This window comes from Oratosquilla oratoria, chromosome 21, assembly GCF_046742065.1.
Source record: "Oratosquilla oratoria isolate Oo_2021 chromosome 21, ASM4674206v1, whole genome shotgun sequence".
Taxonomy (NCBI): Eukaryota; Metazoa; Arthropoda; class Malacostraca; order Stomatopoda; family Squillidae; genus Oratosquilla; species Oratosquilla oratoria.
The window spans coordinates 25,313,513-25,337,006 of record NC_134797.1 but is presented as its reverse complement, the minus strand read 5'-3'; the positions used below and the strand labels follow the sequence as shown (position 1 = coordinate 25,337,006).

Sequence of the window (23,494 nt, the reverse complement as noted above, 5' to 3'; positions counted from 1 at the left end):
ATCAAAGAAGAAACTCTCAATTCTAAATAGAATATAGCAGAGAAAATGGCCCTCATTCTTAAAACAGTGACTGTCTTCTAAGTATAAATATATATATATATATAATATATATATATATATATATATATACAAAAAAAAATCAAAACTCTAAATTTCCTCGGTCATGGTGGTGTTTTGGTAACATCCTGTGACGTCATGGTAACAGGGACAACTGATTGGCCGGGGAGTAATGACGTCACGGTAACGGAGACGACTGATTGGCCGAGAGTGGTGACGTCACGGCAACGCAGACGGCTGATTGGCCGAGAATGATGAGGATTGAGAGGCGTTTATGCGGCATTACTTCTCAGAATATAAGAAGTTTGTTAAAAACGGTGCATAGTCTGATCACAGGGACTTTCAGATGCATTTCTCTGTCAAAATGATTCTGAAATGACCTGTGGTGACGGTGTTTGGGGGACACTTGTGTAAGGCTGCCTGACTATACAATATCGACTACTGATACGATGCCAAGAGATGAAACGGGGAAGAAGCGTAGACTACATTATATCGAAATGTCTAATTTGTAACGACAGGCCATGGGTCCCCTAGAATTCATGGGATGGGTTCTTTGGGGACCCCCGTGGTTCCCTTGGGGCCCCGTGGCTCCTCTGGGGGCCCCTGCGGCTCCTCTGGTGGCCCCCGCGGCTCCTCTGGGGGCCCCCGCGGCTCCTCTGGGAGCCCCCGCTGATCCACTGGGGGCCCCCGCGGATCCTCAGGGGGTCCCCGACGCATATTTGTCAATGTGTATATAAATATGTGTATGAGTACAGACGCTCCTCAACTTACGTTTTAGTTACGTTCCGAACGGCTGAACGTAAGTTGAAAATGAACGTAAGTTGTTACTGTACGTTCTAGTAATGTATGACCGTTCATACTGTACTATACATCCGTAAATTCTATTACCGTATGTTATAAAACACCCCTAAATAATTATACACATAACATTGTAAAATACAGTAAACTTCTACTTATACGAACTCCAAGGAGGATTAGAAATGTCCGATTAACCAAAATGTTCGGTTAATCCTATTTTGTATGTTTTATTCCCGTAGAGTTTTATGATGTAATGTCCTCTGCAATATTCGTACCTGTAAACTTAACATACGCATGGAAATACTTATAACGTTTGTGCCATGTAAACAATGGACGCAGCGTCATGCGTAAGTATCGTTTGAACTACGGAGAGCGCGCTAAACTAAGAAATTCACTCAATTGTTTTTTTTTTTTTTTTGTACAGTCAGTTCAAACGTAAAATCGAAAAAACGTAAAACGAATGAACGTAAGTAGAGGAGCGTCTGTATATGTGTATGTGTGTATAGGTGTATATGTATATGTATGTATGGAAGAAATAGGAGAAGAATGCGAAGAAGGTGAAGAAGAACGCGAAGTAGAAGAGGAGAAAGAAGAAGAAATAGAAGAAGACATCTTAACCAAGCTGAAGTAAGAAAACAAGAAATTGCGCGACAATTTGAAGGAAGAGAATAGGGAATTGCGCGACAATTTGAAGGAAGAGAATAGGGAATTGCGCGAGAAGTTGGAAAGCATACTGACAGAGATCAAAGGTATGAGTGATGAAGACAAGGATGGCGGGCAGACACCAAAACGTAAATTAATAAGCGTGGATAAATACGCTGATGGGACAGACGACGAAGACTGCAACCCTCCTGCGGCTAAGAAAGGTAATATTACATGTGTGACTAAATAAAAAGCATGTTTTGCATAAACTTCTTTTATTTATACATCTGGGTTAATAAAGGGGCGGAGCCCCAAAGCGCCGCAGGCCAAGCAGCCTGGCGTAGCCAAATGCAGCGAACCCGCTGCTTGTTTTTCTAAAATTTTATGTACTGTCGAAAACATTAGTCTTGTGCCAGCTTGTTCACAGTGGCAATGTAATTTCCTTTCTTTTCCTTTATGTTGCTATGTAATTGTCCGTTTCTTCATTTTCTCCTACGGAACACTGGCTCACTTTTTGTCACAATTTTTTTAATCTGTAAAGAAGGAATTTCAGATCATCATTTAGATTAGTTTTGAAGCTACTCTATCATGTATACAGACAATGCAAAAAACACTAGAGGTATAAAAGATGAAGAATACTGCAACTTGTTAAAACAAGAACTCCATCCATTCATCCATATATAATTTTTTTCCTTACCAGGAAGGTAGCCAATCAAAAAGGCATATACCCACTCCCACCCATCCACCACCCTTTCCTTCCACTCATCTTAGCTCCTCAAGGATAATGGGCTATCCCCGTATCCCGCCCCCTGCCCTGGGTTAGAAACAATGCAGCAAGATAAAGCACATCCATAGTAAGGCCACTTCATTTAACCGGCGACCTCCCCTCTGTCCACTCATGCAGAAAAATAAAAGACAGGGAAATATCCCTTCAGGCTGTGTCAAAATTCTATTCACCCATAACCACTCCTAGATCTACAAAAAGCATTTGATAAAGCGCCACAGTACAGATATTAAGAAAAATTGAATCAATAGGTGGTATTTATGGAAAGTTATTGGAATGGATGGAATATTTCTTGACTGGGAGAAAAATGAGAGTAGTACTTAGAGACAAATACTCGAACTGGGAAGTAATGATAAGTGGAGTCCCACAAGGTTCAGTATTGGCTCCAATTATGTTTGCCATATATATATATAAATGACATGGATGAAGGTGTGGAATGTTATATGAACTTCTTTGCAGATAATGAAAAACTACTAAAGTAAGTACAGAGGAAGACTGTGAATCACCACAGAAAGACATGGATAAAGTTTGGGAATGGAGTCAAAAGTGGGAAAGGAACTTCAATATCAAGAAATGTAGTATAACGAAGTTTGGAAAAAAGTGAAAATGGAATATCGGGGCAATATAATATTGGTACAAAGGAAGTTAAAAGAGTTAGCTTGGAAAGGGACCTAGAAGTAATTATCAGCAAAGACATGACACCAGACAAACATATCAACAAAATAGAGAAGCCTTCAATTTACTAAGATCAATGAAAGTGGCCTTTTATTACTTGGATGAGGAAATGGTAAAGAAAATGTTAGTTACACTGATAAGACCAAAATTGGAGTATGCTGCGACACTATGGACACCCAGTACTAAAAAGAATATAAAGAATTTAGAATACAAAGAGAAATGACAAAGATGGCACCAACACTCTCCAAATTGACATACGAACAAAGACTGTCCAATTCGAACTACCAACTCAGGAACAAAAAAGAGAAAGAGGAGATCTACTGTCCATCTCATCCTTGGTCACCCCTCATGTTCACTCCTTCCATTTCTGCCTTCCACATCTCCTTCATTAATCTTTTTTCACTAATTCTTTCCATGTGTCCAAACCATCCTTGTGATATTACATCTCAAACACATTTAGATTTTTCCTCTCTACCTCTCTTAAACTCCATGTCTCTGGCCCGGACAGTGCTGTCGGCACAATCACCCCTTCATATAGTCTCCTCATTGCATCCATTCCCAAATGTCTATTTCTAATTACACTTTTCAATCCCGATAGGCATTTACTTGCTTCTCTCAATCTACAATCTACCTCCACCTCCACTCTCTTCCTTTGCTGCCAGTGCGATCCCAAGTACCTAAAGCTATCCATTGCCTCCAGCCCCTCTCATTTAAGACTTCCAAATTGCTGCCATCCTCTTCCCTCCTACATCTCATCACCTTATTTTTACCCAATTTACCTTCAACTTTCTCTTATTGAATACTTTCCTAAACTCCGTCATTAACTCTCTTAGTCCCCCCTCTGACCTTGACACAAGCACAGTGTCATCAGCAAACAACAACTGGCTTACCTCTCACTTTTCTCTATTTTCTTTAACCATCTCCAGTCCCTTGCTCATTACCCTTGCATTTACCTCCTGCACCACTTCACCCATGTACACATTGAAAAGCCATGGTGACATGACACATCACTGATGCAGTCCCACCTTTACCTCAAACAACTCACTCTCACCATTTCTAATAATAGCACAGGCTTCACTAGTCTCTTGAAACCTTGATTGCCCTTAACAGCTTTCCTCCTTTCTCATATATCTACAAAACTTCACAAAGTGCCAACCTGTCCACTGTGTCATAAACCTTTTCCAAATCCATTAAAAATCCATAAAACATCCTTACCTTTTGCTAAATCATTCTCACATATCTGCCTTATCACAAAAATATGATCCACACAACCCCTACCTTTCCTAAACCCACACTGTTCCTCACCAATTACTCCCTCTTTTCCTCTCCTAACCATCTCAATTAAAACCCTCCTTAAGTCTTTCCAACTACATTCAACAAACTGATCCCTCTGAAACTATTTCACTTACATTTGTTCCGGTTTCCCTTGTAAAGCAGAAATAAGCAGGCACTCCTCCAGTCATCCAGCACTCTAGCCTCCCTTAGACACACATTAAACAACCTCACAAATCTCTTTTTACTCATTCTTTCCATGTGTCCAAATCATCTTAATATTCCATCAACTCTATCCCCTATCTCCTTTTCCACCTCCCTTCTTCAAACACTCTTCATAACACTCATCTAACCCAGGTGCCTTACCTGCTTTTATTATTTTTGTAACTACTTGCACATCATCTTTTCTTATTTCTCCTTCATTTTCCTCACCCATCACTCATTTTCTTAGTGCCTCCCACTGCTACCTACTAACCTACTCCATATTTAGCAGCTCCCTAAAATACTCTGACCATCTTCCCGTTACCACCACCTCTTCCATTATTATCTCTGCATCTGCACCTTTTACCTTTTCTTCTTTACTTGATTTGTCTCCCCTTTCTTCACTTTCTTCCAAAACATCTTTTTTTTTTATTAATTTAAAAAATCTGTTATGCTCCTCCCCATTTTATATTTGCCTCCTTTATCTTATGTTTTACTTCTCTTTTTTCTTTTGTACCTCTCATACATTTCTCTCATCCTAATTTGCAACCAGTCCAAGACTTCTTGCTTCTTTTCTACAACCTTCTTCACTTCATCATACCACCACTCACTACCCCTCCTTCTATTCCCTCCCATCCTCCTTGTCCCACACACTATCTTTACACACCTACTCCCACCCTGACACACCACAACACCCTTCAAATCATACAAAACAAAGCCCTAAAAACAATTACAGGCTGCACAAATACATCACCTACAGACCATTTACACCATGAAACAAAAGTCCTCAAAGTCAAGGACCACCTCGACATGAGAGGCACACAAACACTTGCTGCAGCCACCACAAACACATCACACCCGCTACACTACATAGCAGAACACCCACACACACCAAGAAACATTAAAACTACACCCAAAGACCTTTATTACGCACAGATACTCTCTTCTCTTCCTCCACAACCACCAAATACCAGCCTCCGGAAACATATTCATAATCATATCACTCACCGCTCCATTAACACACTGAAAGACAACACACTGCTGCATGCCAGACCCCCTGATATCCACCCTTCTGAATCCTCTCTCCCACGAAAGGACAGAGTCCACTTGGCCAGACTGCGATGCGGTCACCACCCAGCACTTCTAAGCTACCAGAAGAGGCTGGACGACCGTGTTGTGAACAGCTGCCCAGGATGTAACACTTCACCCCATACCATACAACACATAATGGAAGACTGCATTATACACAATCATGCACGCAAACAACACAACATACACTCTATAAAGGATTTGTGGGAAAACCCAGTTTCGGCTGTGGCCTTCCTTGGGGAGACGGGACTGCTCGGACAGACAGTCTAGGGAACGACAACAACAACAACTTACCTTCCATCAAAAAATTATTTGATATTCTCCCACTCTCTCCCCTAAGAAGATGGACATCCAAAACTCTTCCTACTCTTCTCCAAGATACCAATACATAGTCCATTAAAGCCTTATCAACCACCCTTCCCTCCACTACCCTCTCCTATATGTATTTACACTAAACCTTTTTCCTAAATACTGTGTTAGCTATCACCAACTCTCTTTTTAAACACATCACCATCAATTCTCTGCTACAATTTTTACTTGGCACTCCACACTTCCCAACTACTCCATCTATTGGTTCATCCCCTACTCTAGCATTGGGATCTCCTGATACCACTACACTGACATTTCTCCCAAAACTCTCTATGAACTCATTTAAATCTATCCAAAAAAACTCCCTTTTCTCTACATTCTTCACACTACCAGGCCCATATACACTTACAAATACCCACATCTCCCCTCCCAGTTTCACCTTCATTCACATTAACTTTGAAGAAACCTCCTTCCACCACACGTTTATCTCTTCTTTTTTTTAGTATAGCCACCCCTTCCCTCCCTCGTCCTCTCCTCACTCCAAACACCCCACTACACTCCCAACACCCCACTACACTCCCAAACTCAACTCATCCCTCCCTTTCAACTTAGCTTCAGTCAGTACCAATACATCCATCTTCTTTCTTATAAACATACTGCCTATCTCTTTCCTTTTACTGTCATCTGTACCACACCCATACACATTAAACGACCCAAACCTTAGGGTTCTGGTTGGAAAACTCCCAGACCCTCTTGTGCTTCGACTTTTTGTAAGAATTTACCACTTAGGGGTACAGAGAGTAGGGTGCCTATTCCCATACTCCATCCCATTTTAGTCACCGTTTACGACCTAAGTGGGAAAACCTGGTGGCAGTATTATTTCCTCTTCTACCACAGGGGTAGGTGAAGATAGAAATATATATTCAGAGAAGTGGTACAAGACAGTATTAAGAGGGACAATTGCAGTACAATAAAGTAATATAATATCTCTATGTGTAGATATTTCCTCTAACACAGACAAATTGATTTTTGGCTCTGGTCCATAAAGGTGCCCCATATTGACCCTAAAGCAGAGGTTCTTAACCTATTTTCATGGGTACCCTGTACCTATGAATTGCTATTGTCTAACCTCCTGGTGATGACTTCAACACTAAATTTAATCGTTTTGCATTCACTAACTGCTAGTGGCTTTCGATTGGTGGCTCTACTTTTGAAACCCCTAGGGCCAATAGGGTTCCATGGACCAAAGGTTGAGAACCAATGCTCTAAAGTATCAGCTTTATGATACTGGGCAGATTTTTACTTACAATAATATGTGGCCAAAACCCTAGATAAAATAAACAAGAAATACATCAAATGCAGGACCTTCACAACTGTTGACACAGGGATACCAATGTGTAGTTAATGATCTCAGTGAGCTCTGAATGCTTTCTGAGGTTTTGGTCTAATGAAGAATGAAGAAGAAAAATAAGACACCAAATTTCAACTTGCATAGTGCTCACATCATCTAAAGAACTCAGGCAGAAACCCTCATGGTGTGAGGGAGCTCTCCGAGCTTTTGGCCCAACGAAGAACAAAGAAGAAAAGTAAAAGACCAAATTTCAACCTGGATAGCACCCACTCCACCAAAAGAACCCAATCAGAAATCCTCACTGTGTGAGGGGATAAACTAGAAATTCATCAAATGCAGGACCCTCACAACTGTTGACATAGTTCGTGTGTGACTGTTAATGTTCCAAGTGTGCTCCGATTTTTTGGCTGAATGAAGAACAAAGAAGAAAATTAAGACACCAAATTTCAACCCACATGGTATTTATTCACCTCGTTGTATTATACAGGAAGGGGTGCTATGCTCGTATTGACCCATCTTTGTATCTCTCAGCATCTAGTTTGTTCTTAAATTCTTGTATGGTGTTTGCACACACTAATGTTTCATCTAATTTGTTCCAGAATCAATCAATCTGTGTGGAAAACTATTTTTTTTTTTTTCAGATCTCTTTTATAGCTATCCTTTTTGAGTTTCTTTTCATGTCCTCTTGTTTTTCTTTTATTCCACTTTAATAAGTCTTCTCTGTCAAGGACTTCCATGCCTTTCATGATTCTGTAAATGGCCAATAGATCTCCTCTTTCTCTTCTTTGTTCCAGGGTTGGTAGTTCCAGTTTAGACAATCTTTGTTTGTATGTCAATTTTGAAAGTGTTGGTGCATTGGAAAAGAGGGGAATGTCTGTTGAGAAATGAGGGGAGAAGACAGAAGATAGGGGTGAGTGGAGAATGGTTGTGTATGGATGATGCTGTGATGCATAGAAGGGAGTGGGTGGGGATGGGGGGATGAGGGAGTATGTGTGAATGATATTTTAACATAGTCCAAAGTGATTTCTCCCCGTCTTCTCTTTTTCTGCATGAGGAGCAGAGAGGAGGGTCACCAATTACGTGAAGCGGCATTGCTGTGGATGTGCTGTGTCTTGCTACATTGCTTCTGACCCAGGGCCGTGGACGAAATGCAGGGATGACTTGTCATCCAGAAGGAGCCAGGAAAAGAGGGAGGGAGGGGTGGTAAATATGAGTGGCGTATGTGGGGATGAAATGGGTGGGAGTGGATTTATACCTTTGACTTTGGCTACCTCCCTTGTATGGGGGAAAAAAGCCTTCGGTATATGTGATGATTTTCATTCTTGGAAAGGTTGAAGGTGAATTGGTGATAAATTTGAAGGTCATAAAAACAGGAACCATGTAAGAGGTCGTCAACGTAATGATTCTTGGCGTCACACGTGTCACAGTAATCCCGACACACCTTTGTGAGGGAGTGGCATTGACCAGTCACACAGTTGCACATATCTCCATGATCATTACACATACATGGTTCACAAAGACCTCCATTTGAAGAGTTACCCTAGTAACATTCCATGCAATACTGGCAATGTATACCTTCAGTGTGGTTGGCATAGGGTTGAAGGCACTGTCTGGTTCTTGGCACAGTAGATGTGGCCATTGCAGTTACACTGTGTGTGAAGAACCATTGTGGGCTGGAGCACCTAGATCATCTGACAAGGCCAGTGGCTGGGCTGATGGGGCCCTGCTGACCACTATCCATACAGGAACCCAAGCCAGTGCCTGAGACATCATTGTATCACCCACAAGCCACATCTGCCTTGCAGGTTTCGCAAGTCTGGTGAAGACTGCAATGATTCCCACCTTACTCCAAGGCAATACAGTCTTTAAAGTCAGTGGTCCATTTTCTGTGGTGGCCGTAGGGAAAGTGTACCGGGTATGAGTTGTTATCTTGAAAACATTACTGATTAAAGTACTACATGTACTGGCACTACTGTGTACAATTGCTACAGGAAATTCTTTGTGAGCAAGATGGTGGGTAGGGTATATGATGAGAGGTCAATTCTTGGACTGCTCAACTAAGAACTACATACATATACCAATGGCTTTTTCCCCTTACAAGGGAGCTAGCCAAAGTCAAAGGCACTTTCAAACTTGTCATATGAGGAGAGACTGGCTAAATTGGAGTTACTGACTTTACAAAGGATTACAAAGGTGAAGCATGCCAACAGGAGACCTTTTGGTCCATATCTAGGTCAGATGCAAAAAAAAATCATAATAATAAATTAACAAATAAAAACTATAATAATGTAAATAACAAATACATACATACATACATATACCAAGGCTTTTTCTTCCTTACAAGGGACGTAGCCAAAAAGGAAAAGGCATAAAATCATTCCCACCCATTCCATCCATGAATACACTCCACACCCCTCCACCCTCCCTCTTATCTGAGCACCTCCTGGATGACGGGTCATCCCTGCACCTTGTCCACTGCCCTGGGTCAGAAGCAGTGTTGCAAGACACAGCGCATCCACAGCAAGGCCACTTCATTAAATCGGCGACCCCCCCTCTCAGTCCCCCCATGCACAAAAGGAGAAGACGGGGAGAAATCCCTTCGGGCTGTGTCAAACAATAAAATACATAAATAAATGCATAGGTATAGTTAAAATAATAATAAAACAGGTAAATAGTAAATAATAATAAATTGACATATAACTAATAATAAATGAAAGTCAAACAGATAAATGATAATGAAACAAAAACAAATAATATAAAATAAGTTATAATCATTACAGCATCTTGCTTCGGTGTTTATCTAAATAATTCTTAAATCTTCAAACTGAACTACATTGCACTACCTGTGCAGGAAGTTTATTACATTCATTAACTACACGGTTTGCAAATTTGTTTCTACCTACTTCCAAATTAAATCTATTTCCGGACAGTTTGAGACCATTGTTTCTTGTCTGATTCTCATTCAGTGTGAAAATTTTGTCACTTTTGATGTTGTCAATTCCCTTTAAAATTTTAAAGACTTGTATCAAGTCACCTCTGAGTCTACGTTGTTTTAGGGAAAACAGATTCATATGTTTTAGTTGATTGTTGTATGATTTATTTTTGATATTTGGAATCAATTTTGTGGCTCGCCGTTGTATTTTTTCGTCTGTCAATGTCTATAATGAGATTCGGTGACCATACGGAAACAGCATATTCCAAATGTGGACAAACTAACGATTTATATAGCTTGTTAATGAGTGATGGACTTTTGAAATCAAAAGAAAGCGCAATCAGTCCTAGAATCTTATTTGCTTTCTCAGAGGCTGAAATACACTGCTTGGATGATTTGAGATCGTTACTGATAATTACGCTGAGATCTTTTTCACTATCCACTTTTGTCAACGAATTTCCAAATAACTTGTAATCGTACTTATTGTTATTTTTACCTATGTGCATTACCTTGCATTTACCTGTGTTAAATTTCATTAGCCACTTTTCAGACCTTTGCTGTAATTTATCTAAATCTTCTTGAATATCTAATTGGTTTGAATAATCATTTGCCATTCCTCACAGTTTTGTATCATCAGCAAATTTGGAAACAGTAGATCTTAGTCCATGGTCTATATCATTTATATATGCTATGAATAGAAGTGGCCCAAAAACAGAACCCTGAGGAACTCCACTCGTAACATTTTTCCATCTAGAAGTTTTTCCATTTAAGATAACTGTTTTCGATCATTCAACCAATTACTAGTCCAACTTAATAGGCTACTGCTTATTCCGTGCAAAGCTAATTTAGTAAGTAGTCTTTCATGTGGGACAGTATCAAAAGCTTTTGCAAAGTCTAGAAATATTAAATCTATATTGTTTCTTTTGTCATAATTCAAGATAACTGTGTTGTAGAATTCGAGTAAGTCACGCAAGAACATTTCCGTCTGAAACCATGCTGGCTATCATTTATCAAACGGTTACTTTCTAAATGATGTTCAATAGCATCTCTGATGATAGTTTCCATTATTTTTCCTACAACTGAAGTCAAACTCATAGGCCTATAGTTATTTGGTTTCTTTTTGTCACCTGTTTTGAGTATGGGAGTAACGTTAACTAGCTTCCATTCTCTTGGGACATCTCCGGATATGATGGATTTCTTGAAAATAATTTCTAATGGAACAACAATCTCATTTTTAATTTCCTTTAAGATTCTTGGATGCCAACTGTCAGGCCCTGGTGTTTTATTAACTTTGAGTTTATCTATACACCTTTTAATTTTTTCTTTTGTTATATTTACCATAGTAAGTTTACCCTAGATTTTTCACAGGTTTCAGTTTAGAGTTCACTTTGAGGTGTTTCGTTTACAAATACCGAGCTAAAATAATTGTTTAAAATATTACACATTCCTTCATCTGAATATTCAAGTTGACCAACAGCAGATAATAGTGGACCAATGTGATTCCTAACAACCCTTTTATCTCTAATGTAACTATAGAATTCTTTGGGATTCTCTTTGGATTTATCAGCGATGTTCATTTTGTATGATCGTTTTTTTTTTTTTATTGTCTTTTTTTAAATCTCTCTGTATTGATACATAACTTTCATAGTCATTAGATACACCTGAGCACTTATATTTCTTATAAGCCTGTCTCTTTTTAGCAATACTTTTTTCAGTTTATTTGTCGAGCCACTTTGGAGCAAAGAAGACAGAGAGGTGACCTACTGACCATCTGTAGAATCATGAAGGGCACAGAAATACTTGATAGAGAGGACTTGTTAAATTGAGACAAGAGAAACACAAGAGGACATGGAAATAAACTAAAAAAAGATAGTTATAGAAGAGATCTGAAGAAGAACAGTTTTCATGAAAAAATGGTGTGTGCAAAAACCATTCATGAATTCAAAAGTAAACTAGACACTGAGATACAAAGGCGGGACACCATGAGCGTAGCTCCCCTTCCCATAAAATACAACTAGGTAAATACACCCAGCCACTTCATCCCCACATACTTCACTCCCATTCACCACCCCTCCCTCCCTCTTTTCTTGGCTCCTCCTAGATGACAGGTCATCCCTGCATCTCATCCACTGCTATGGGTCAGAAGCAATGTAGCAAGACATGGCATATCCACAGCAAGGCTGCTTCATTTAATTGGCACCCCCCCTCACGCAGAAAAAGATATGGGAAGAAATCCCTTTGGGTTGCATCAAAATATTCACACATACTCCCTCATCCCCCTTTCCCCACCAAAGATGGGTCACTACGAGCATAGCTCCTTTCCTTTATCATGGAACTAGACAACTAGGTAAATACACAAAACAAAAAAATAAAATTGTTAGAGAATCCTATAACCTACTAAGATCAATAAAAGTGGCATTTACCTATTCAGACGAAGAAATGATTAAAAAGATATTAGTCACACTAATAAGACTGGAGTATGCTGCGACATTATGGTCACCCAGTACCAAAAAGAATATAAAGAAAATTGAAAGAATCCAGAAAACAACCACGAAAATGGCCCCATCACTTTCAAACTTGTCATATGAAAAGAATAGCTAAATTGAAGTTACCGACTTTGGAACAAAGAAGAGAGGCAAGCTACTGACCATCAATAGAATCATGAAGGGCACTGAAATACTTGATAGAGAGGACTTACTAAATTGGGACAAGAGGAACACAAGAGGACATGTAAAAAAACTTAAAAAGGGTAGTTATAGAAGAGATCTGAAAAAAAAATCCACACAGAGTGGTGGACACTTGGAACAATTGGACGAAACAATAGTGTGTGCAAAGACAATACACGAATATAAAAGCAAACTAGACATTGCATGATACAAAGGTGGGATACTACGAGCGTAGCTCCCCTTCCCATAAGATACAACTAGGTTAATACATACAATAGACCCTTGATATAACAAACTAATTGGGGAGAAGAATCAGGCATCATATCCAAAAATTCGTTTTAGCAGAAGCTTTTATGTGCGAACATTCTTTGACCTATAACATGTTCAGTTTTTCCGGGGTTAGTGCGGCGTTTCCAGCAGATTAAACCTGTTGTTTAGTTAGAACATATGAACCTAACAATACTGTACATGTAGTATGTTTATTGTACAGTACTGCTTCACCATCTACTCCAGGTTCAGTAGCTGGTAGGATAAGACTTGAATGATAGAGACATGAACCTACACCAGTCATGTGCAGGTCCTGTGGCTTGAGATTGGAACTTGGGGCAGTGCTGCTGATAGTCCTCCACCTTTGTGAAGAGGTCATTCATGGTATAGGGGTCGCATTCGCCACCATCTCCTCCTGCAGACCATGAGGCAGAAAAGAGCTCTGGCTTGTAATAGACACACCGGTTGGGTCCCTGGAGGTCGCCAGTCACCTCGCCGTCACTGGCTCCACACAAACCGCCTGTGGTAACCAGTTTCGTCTGCGGACGAGGAGGAAAAGATGGATTAACAAGGGGTACAATCGTGAGGTGTCTTTGCTAAGTAACTCTCTACTGTGGAAGGGGAATCCCTAAAGTATAAAATAATCTAACACACACACACAAGTAGACCGATTCACAGCAAAGATTGGAGCTCCAAAGAAGAAGGGAAATTTTTGTGGATCTCAACAATGAGGAAGTACCTTTTTGTATTTATAGGGAAGGGGAAAGCTCATGGTGTAGTGGGAAGATGATGAAAAAGGAGAAGGGGAGGGATTACTGAGAGAATTGGAAGGAAATGAGGAAGGAGGTGCATGGGCGTCACCTGACGGAAAAAAAGTCAACAAAAGGTCGTTAGCTGACGCAGAAGTGAATAATTTCAGTAAAATGATTAAGTTTAGAAATATAAATAAGAACAACAAAATAGAAAATAAAGATAATAATTTCAATGGATTTAATGAAGGGGGGATGCCAACCTCCCTCGATTAGCAAGGCTAGAGGAAAGACTAAAAATATATGGCTCAACACTGGGAAAGTAGGTTAGGTCAACTCACACAGATTGCACAGCAAGTTGATAAATTGGAACAATTAAAGAAGGAAAACCAAAACGTAACTAAAGAAGTAGAAAAATTGAAAAAACAGTTAAAGGAAGTAAAAGATGAGAATGAGGAATTAACGAGGAATAATAGAGAGAATAGAGTCCATAGCAAAAGAAGCACAGGGTTGGAAGAAAGTCCAAGAGAACAATAAAATTGTATTTAATGACATAGTGACACAGCAGATGAAAGAACAAACTGAAAATACAGTTATTAAAGTAATGAGGGAGAAGGAGAATATAGTAAGAGACTTAGCAGATAAAAAGAAATGTATAATTACATTAGGGATGGAAGAGAAGTATAACTTAAACAGGACTACGAGAATTAAGGAGGAAAAAGAAAAAGTAAACAATATATTAGAATTAGTTCAGGAAGATGAACCTGAAATAGGGGAACAAATTGAAGAAATATATATAGACTCGGGAAATATAGTACAGATAAGACCAGACCAATTAAGATTAAATTCAGGTCACAAACGACAGCAGAGAACATCTTAGCAAAAACAGGGAAACTAACAGACAGTGAACAATATAGAAAGGTATGGATAAATAGTGGAAAAGATTGAATATAAAACACCAATAAGTAAAAGTGACCACATATTGGTTGAACTGGAACTAAATGAGGAAAAATACATGAAAAGAAATGAACAATGTAGAAAGGGAAGATTGATGTATGAAAAAACAAATTTTGATGAATTAAGAGAATTCTTTCAAAAAGAAAACTGGGAAAGAATATACAAAGAGGAAACAACAGTAGAAGAGAAATGGAATATTTTGACAAAATTTATAAAGGAGTGGAAAAGTATGTCCCAAGACAAAAGCCATAAAAAGAATATGTAAAGTGCTGGTACAACAAAAGATGTAGAGAGTTAAAAGACAAAAGAGATAAGCTTGGATAAAATGGAAAAAAGACAAAAGACCTGAAAAATGGAAAATATATCCTAGTTATAGAAATGAATATGTACAAGCGTGCAGAGAAGAAAAGAGAAAATATGAAAAAGATGTTATAGAAAAATGTAAAGATCAACCAAAACTATTTTACAGATTTGTAAACAACAGTCTGAAAAACAAACAAGACTTGGAGAAACTATGACAAGGAGTTGAATACACAGAGGAAATAGAAATGGCAGAAATTATGAACAAGCATTTTAAATCGGTGTTTACAAGGGAGAACATACAACCTAGAGTTATCGAATGGGAGGAGAAAGTCCCCCCTATGAAAGAAATAGAAGTAACAAAGAATGAAATAATGAAACACTTGAGCAATCTTGATGTCAGAAAATCGCATGGACCAGCTGAGATAGCAAACTGGATTTTGAAAGAATGCAGGAATGAACTGGCAGACAAAATACATAGCATAATAAACAGCTCCTTGAAAGAAGGAAAAGTTCCAAAAGATTGGAGAATAGGAAATATAGTATCGATATATAAAGGGGGAACAAAGAAGACCCTACTAACTATAGACTGGTTGCTCTAACAAGTACGATAGCAAAAATTTGTGAAAGAATTATCAAAACTAGATGGGTAAGGCATTTGGAAAAAAAAAACATACTAAATCCAAGGCAATTTGGATTCAGACAAGGACAATCATGCGTCACAAACTTAATGTGTTTCTATTCAAGGCTAATAGATGTAATACAAGAAAGAGGGATGGGCTGATTGTGCATTTCTAAACCTGAAAAAAGCTTTTGATAAGGTGCCACATAAGAAGTTGCTTAAGATATTAGAAACTGCAGGAGGAATACAGGACAAACTGCTGAAGTGGATGGAAGACTTCCTGTATGAAAGAAAAATGAGAGTGGTGATAAGAGACAAACACTCTAATTGGGATGAAGTGATAAGTGTTATTCTACAAGGAACAGTTCTGGCCCCAATAATGTTTTCTATATATATTAATAATATGGATAAAGGAATTGAAAGTTATATGAGCTGTTGCGGATGATGCAAAATTGTTGAAAAAAGTGAACACTGAAGAAGATTGTGAGTCGCTACAGAGTGATCTCAATAAAGTATGGGAATGGAGTAGGAAGTGGGAGATGGAATTTAATGCTAAGAAGTGTAGTATAATGGAATTTGGAAGAAGCAAAAAAGGAATAGTGGGATCATATAAATTGGGAGAAGAAGAAATAAAAAATGTAGGAAACAAGAAAGACCTAGGAGTCATTATTATGAATATGTCCCCTGAGAAACATATAAACAAGATTTTTGGAGAAACTTATAATTTAATAAGAACAATCAAAGTGGCATTTACATACCTGGATGAAGAAATGGTGAAGAAAATACTGGTCACTTTGATAAGACCAAGATTGGAATATGCAGCGACAACGTGGTCACCAAGTACAAAAAAAATATATAACAAAACTTGAAAGAATACAAAGAGCAATTACAAAATTAGCACCAACACTCTCAGAACTATCATATGAAGAGAGACTAGCAAAATTTGAGCTACAGACATTAGAGCAAAGAAGACAGAGAGGAGACTTGATAACTATTTATAGAATCATGAAAGGCATAGAAACTACTGATAGAGAGCATCTAATAAAATAGGATAGTAGAAATACAAGAGGATATGGAAAGAGAATCAAGAAAGACAGTTATAGAAGAGATCTCAAAAAGAACAGCTTTCCCCACAGAGTAATAGACATTTGGAACAAGTTAGATGAGAAAGTGGTGTGTGTAAAAACAATACATGAATTTAAAAATAGTCTAGATAAAATGAGATATAAAGACGGGACATCACGAGCATAGCTCCCCTTCCTATGAAATATAACTAGGTAAATACACACACACACATATATATATATATATATATTTATATATATATATATGTATATATAAATATATATATATATATATATACACATATATATATATATATACACATATATAAACAGTCCAATGAAAATACCGTGATAGTTTTGACACTTGACCTGGCAGAGTGGTGTCCTAGGTGAATGAAACTGTCTGCAAACATACATATACACTTAACCTGTCACCTGACAGATATATCAGCAGGATTGTGGGAGAGACATATGGACTACTACAGAAGATTAAAGTGTCATTCCATTATTTAGATGAAGACATACATACATACATATACCAAGGCTTTTTCCCCCTTACAAGGGAGGTAGCCAAAAAGGGAAAGGCATAAAATCACTCCCACCCATTTCATCCCTGAAAACACTCCACACCCCTCCTACCCTCCCTCTTATCTGAGCACCTCCTGGATGACGGGTCATCCCTGCACCTTGCCCACTGCCCTGGGTCAGAAGCAGTGTCGCAAGACACAGCACATCCACAACAATGCCGCTTCATTAAATTGGCGACCCCCCCTCTCCGTCCCCCCTTGCATAAAAGGAGAGGACAGGGAGAAATGTTTCAGTCATCGTCTCAACCTCGTCTTGACCAAGGCCTGTGACACCAAGGAGGTAAAGCTCGCTCTCCAGACTCCCATCGAGGTGTATAACTACATCTATTCCTCAAACATGCACTCGATGAGGTTTACTGAGCTCGTAAAAGAGCACCTGTCCACGAAGCGGAAGAAGCTGGTCAGCCTCTGCGTTACTAGATGGGTTGAGCGACATGACTCAGTCATTGTGTTTATGGAATTCCTGCCAGTTATTGCCGTCTTTCTGGAGAATGAGAGCAACTTGGATGCGACGGCGGGACTACTACTGATAGCAATCCGAGAGCCGTGCTTTCTGATTGGTCTCGCCGTCGCTGAGTCTGTGCTAGCTCACACTGTGGAGCCAAGCCGAGCCCTGCAGTCCCCTATGGTCGATCTAGTCTCAGCGTACGCTACGATTGGAGATGTGGTGACGCATCTAAACAAGACCCGGGAAGGTGCACTGACCAGCTTCCAGGACATCTTCAAGAAGGCAGAGGGGCTCCTCCAGGAGATCGGGTCATCACACGACACCATTCCTGTACCTCGAGTTTGCAAGCGCCAAACGCAGCGAGCGAATTTACCCTTCCAGACAGCTGAGGAGTATTACAGAAGATCTGTATATGTCCCATTCCTCGACCATGTATTGACTGAGCTGCAGACCCGGTTCGGGAATGATACTATTCCTGTTGGCTTCAAGATCAAGAATCTGCTCAGCAGCGCTGACGGAGATGTTGCTGCTGTACTGGAAGCGGCAAAGGTTTATGAGGCTGACATCGAGACCTTGAGCCTCGTGAAGGCGGAAGCAGAGCGCTGGTATTCAACAACAATAAAGTTCGAATCCATTGGAGATGCCCTTGCCCACGCCCAGACCCGAATGTATCCGAATCTGGCCAAGCTCCTCCGAGTTTTGATCACGCTCCCAGTCTCGAACGCAGAGGCCGAGCGTTCATTTTCAACCCTGAAGTGACTGAAGATCTACCTAAGGAATACTTTGGGTCAAGATCGCCTCAACGGCCTGGCGCTACTCAGGGTTCACATTGAATTCAATATTGAAATAGACAGTGTAATCAATGTATTTGCCCCAAAAAACAGGAGGTTGATGTTTGTGTGAGATCCCATGAACAATGCTGTGTGTTATTAATGTAATTTAGATACTTTTATTAACAGGTTCAGAAGTTCATACACGTTTTTGTTTGTATTTCTGTTTTTTAAAGCTACTTTTATTTTTTATTACTTCCATGAGTCCATGTGCACTAACACTACACATGGATCCTGCAATAATTTCTCTCTATGCGAGAGTATACGTGTGCCAGTGCCTTATCACTGACTAGCACAAGAGTGTAACAATATAAAACAAATATACATTCTATTATACCAGGGGTGATCAGAAAGTAATGACAGTCGGACTCGTAGCTGAGAGACTATAAGTGTTGGGGGGGCGGGGAGCAAGGGGCAGCAAGTGTTGCCTGTTGTTACATGTTTGAGCTTGTCGCTGTTTGTCTAGCTTACATTTTATCGTTGCGCTGTGTGATTGCGTCATTGTTGGTTTGCCTCTCTAACTGGAAACATGGATTTTTTGAAAGAAGGCTGCAGATTCTACACCTTCACAAGGTGGAAACTCGGGAAAAAAGCAACGGAGATCAGAGAGGAAATGTTGCAAGTTTTTCCCGAGTCTACTCCATCACTGGAAACTGTTTCCCACTGGATTCGAGCTTTCGCAGCTGGAAAATTGCAGCTAGAAGATGATCATCGTCCTGGCCGCCCTCGGACATCCGTGACCGAAGCAACGACGGTCCGTGTGCGGGCCATCATTGACGAAGATCCAACTATTACTCTTCGATTCTTGTTCTTGGAGCTCGGTGTCAGTTATGGGAGCGCACATGACATCGTGCATGAACACTTAGGGCTGAGGAAGAAGTGTGCTCGATGGATACCTCATTTGCTTACGGAAGAGCAGAAGAGCGAACGGGTGCGGATTTGTCGTCTATGGCTGGCTGAATTCGAGCCAAATGGTCCGAAACGGTTCACAGATGTAGCTACCGGAGATGAGTGTTGGATTTCTTTCTTCACCACCAGAGACAAGCAGTCTAATATGGTGTGGTTGAGTGATGAAGAACCTCGACCTCAGATTCTGAAGGAAGGATTTCGCAGCAGGAAGCGCCTTTTCACCATCTTCTTCAATTCACAAGGACCAATGTGTGTGGATGTAATGTCTCAACAGTGTACTATCACAGCCCAGTACTACACTGATCACGTCCTTCCTCGAGTCCTGGAATATCAGGCCAAGACTGCACCAACCCGTCGCCGATTGTGCCTTTTGCTGCACCATGACAATGCTGCCCCCCACAAAGCTCGCCTCACTGTGCAGTTCCTGGAGCAGCAGGGGATCACACTTCTCCCCCACCCACCCTACTCGCCTGACCTTGCTCCCTGTGATTTTTGGTTGTTTCCAAAGATCAAAGGTGTGATCGTAGGGAAGCTGTTTCATCGCATCCAAGATCTGGCGCTAGCAGTCAATTCAGAGCTACGAGGTATATCGGCTTCTGAGTACAGTGAGTGCTTCATGAAGTGGCGAAAGAGGATGGAACGTTGCATAGAGGCAGGAGGGGAGTACTTTGAAGGAATGTAGGCCACTATTTGGATTTACCTCTGTACCGTGAAAATATATGGTATCACTGTCATTACTTTTTGATCACCCTTCGTATATGTCTGAAATACAGAAAAATCTGAAAAACATTATTAAGTTAAGTATACCTCAGACTTCTGATACATCAGACTACTCAGAGGAAGGAATTCAGGTTAGCCCCCCCCCCCCCCAATTTTTTATCCTGGATCCACCTCTGAGAAAGACCACATGTTGAAAAGGATGTGAAGAAATACATTTTTCCAAAGAGATATAGAAATATGTGGAAGAGCTTAGAAGGTGATACAACCCAAGCTCAAACAATACATGAGTTCAAATCTAAATATGATAATTGTAAGTCAAAGATATAGATTAAATTGGAACTGTACATGAACTTGAGTCTATGTATGTTAGAAAATTAGGTAACAGGAGACTACCCAACCAGCATTGCTCCCCTCCTGTATATTACAATTAGATAAATACATATACCAACTACTTTTCCCCCTTTACAAGGAAGGTAGCCAAAGTCAAAGGCATAAAATCCACTCCCACTCATTTCATCCCCACATACTTCACTCCCATTCACCACCCCTCCCTCTCTGTTTTCTTAGCTCCTCTTGGATGACAGGTCATCCCTGCATCTTGCCCACTACCCAGGGTGAGAAGCAATGTAGTAAGACAGCACACCCACAGCAAGGCCACTTCATTAAATTGGAGACCCTCCTTCCTTGTCCCCTCACATAGAAAAGAGAAGACAGAGAGAAATCCCTTCGAACTGCATCAAAATATCATTCATACATACTCCATCACCCCCCCATACCCCACCCACTGCCTTCCATACACCACAGCATTATCCATACACAAACATTCTCCACTCACCCCTATCTTCTGTCCTCTCCCTTCCTTCCTCAAAAGACATTCCCCTCTTTCCCAATGTCCCTTTTACCCTATCCATCCATCTCATCCTTGGTCGCCCTCTCATGTTCATTTCCCCCATCTTTGCTTTCGACACCTCTTTTACTAATCTTTCTTTACTTATTCTTTCCATGTGTCCATACCATCCCAATACTCTTTCATCAACCCTATCTTCCAACTCCCTTTCTACCCCTGCTCTCCTCCTTACCTCCTTATTTCTCACTCTGCAAACAGCCATGGAAAATAAACTCTACTGCCTGACAAAAGGTAATTTTGAAAGTTAAAATGCTATAATATAAAATTTTACAAGACCATGGTTTTCCTCCACAAATACGGTATGCAAAAACAGGTTAGTCAGGCACATGATGTACAGGTTTAACAATTAAAAGTGAAAATGAAGGCCATACAAAGTATAAGGATGGGGTGCCCCACAACAAACTATGAACTTATTTTTCTGGTCATATGCACCTCAATGACAATGTGGCTGTCTTTCAGAGACACGGCCAATATGCCGGGGAAGTTAACGTAGATCTGGTCATTGTACATCTCGACAGTGCACAGAGTTCTCTCACCCTGGCGAACTACCTCGTAGTCACTGGCCATGACCACTGGCTTACCATTCACCTGTAAAATCATAAGAAAAATCAAAGAACAAACTACATAAAGTGCCTTTGGCGGGACAAAATTGACATACCAGTGTTCCACATAGCACTCTGATCTCGCATTTACCTAATCAGATCTCATAACTCTGAACTTTGTCACAAATAGTTTCCTGAGTGGGATGTTTATTACATTCATTGACTTTACAAAAGACAGAGGTGAGGTTGTTTTTATCTATCTCTTCATAATACTCAGGGTCTGAGAGTCGTTGCTGGATGAAGGTAGGATCAATAACAGTAAGCATGATCGAAGGTGACAGTAAGGGGAAACCGGAGGGTGGTGAGATGTAGTATAACAAGTGAAAGGTTGTAAGTCTGAGTACAATACAATTATTTGCAAGAACATGGTTGTCTCTTCAACTTCTGCTGAAGTTTGTGGATAGAAAGAGTGGATGTGCATGCAGGGGATGACAATTGCATGTGACTGCCTATGGCCACCGCTTTGGGCTGAGCATCCATGAATCTCACCTCTTGGTTTGTATTGTATTCCATAACTGATAACAAACACTTCCTTTTTTTTGGGGGGAATAGTGATTAGCTGATGTGGTGAGGTCATGCAAGTGTTAAAAGAGATTTAAAGTGGGTATCAGATCAGAAGAGTAATAGAGGGTAAAAATTATCATCCTTCTTTCTTTAAGTAAAGTTTAGTGTACCATCATAAAGTAATTATGCATGACTCTAGTTTTTAGGGCTGTCACTAAGGTCCCTAAAGTATCAGCTACATGAAACTTTTCCAGTCAGTACCCCATATGGGGTCCTATTTGTTGAACATTGCAATGCTTGTGCATGGGGCCATTGGTCCCAACCTCCATTTCTACACAACTGTATTCCTCAGAGCAGTTTTGAACTGCTTTATGGACTCTAAACAATTGAGAAAGCTTCTACCCTACCCTCCATTTGAGATGACTGTCCATGCCATGGAATTCACTGTAAAAAATAAATCACTTCATACTTTCTGACACCCATTACAATTCCCATACCTTAACTTGATTAGGCATGATGTCAGCAACAATCTTGCCTCTTGGATTGATGAAACGTAGATAAGTTCCTGGCTCGTAGCGGTAGAGGAGCATCCAACTCTTGTAGTTTTCAACATCCATTGCTAACACTCGCCAGCAAGAATTCCTTTCCAGCGGATAAATCATGCCATCAAAAGTGTTGACCTGTTGGATGTTATGCCCATTATCAAGCAAAGTAAGATTTACTATGTCCAACACACACCCGTGAAACTACTGCATCACAGGAATACTCAAACAGGCCTGTTTACATTCATAATAATTGCTGCTTTGAGTTTCATTGAAGGGAAGCCTACAGCCCCACAATGACTGGGAACTGTCCTCAGTACCTCTCATAGATCTCTATAGGTGGAAGCTTTCGACAGATGTCTGCGTTGTATTAGTATGGGTCAACTTCTATATCACCAGCTTATACTAATACTAGTAGCAGGGTAGGGGCAATTTGCTGGTTGTCAGCTCTATATGAATAGATGTAGGAAATGTAGTTGAAACTGATAGAGATCTTTGGCTCTGTCCAATGATCGACTGTAAGCCCCTCAAAGCTTCTACATGGAAGTAAGGGTGTTGACAGGTTTTGAAGATGAGTGGCAGGAAGATGATTTTCTCTGTTTTCTATCTTGCAGGACCAGCACTAACAGGTACTCATCATTGGTCTATTACATTTCTAAGAATTATAGTTGTCATTAATGCACCCAGTGGGGAATCTTACTTCTTATGAA

At 40.1% G+C, this 23,494-nt stretch overlaps 1 protein-coding gene across 2 annotated transcripts in view; it reads right to left on the bottom strand.

The window, feature by feature from the left end:
* Positions 1–1,755: 1,755 nt before the first annotated feature.
* Positions 1,756–23,494, bottom strand: part of LOC143036797 (hemolymph clottable protein-like) — a 191,496-nt gene continuing 169,757 nt past the window's right edge. For both annotated transcript variants that reach the window (XM_076204540.1, XM_076204541.1), the window contains exons 30-33: positions 22,740–22,922; positions 21,569–21,724; positions 13,339–13,582; positions 1,756–2,030 (exon numbers count right to left, since the gene is read on the bottom strand). In XM_076204540.1, coding sequence (XP_076060655.1) covers positions 2,026–2,030; positions 13,339–13,582; positions 21,569–21,724; positions 22,740–22,922 — 588 coding nt within the window. In that variant the 3' untranslated portion in view covers positions 1,756–2,025. The remainder of the gene's footprint in view (positions 2,031–13,338; positions 13,583–21,568; positions 21,725–22,739; positions 22,923–23,494) is intronic.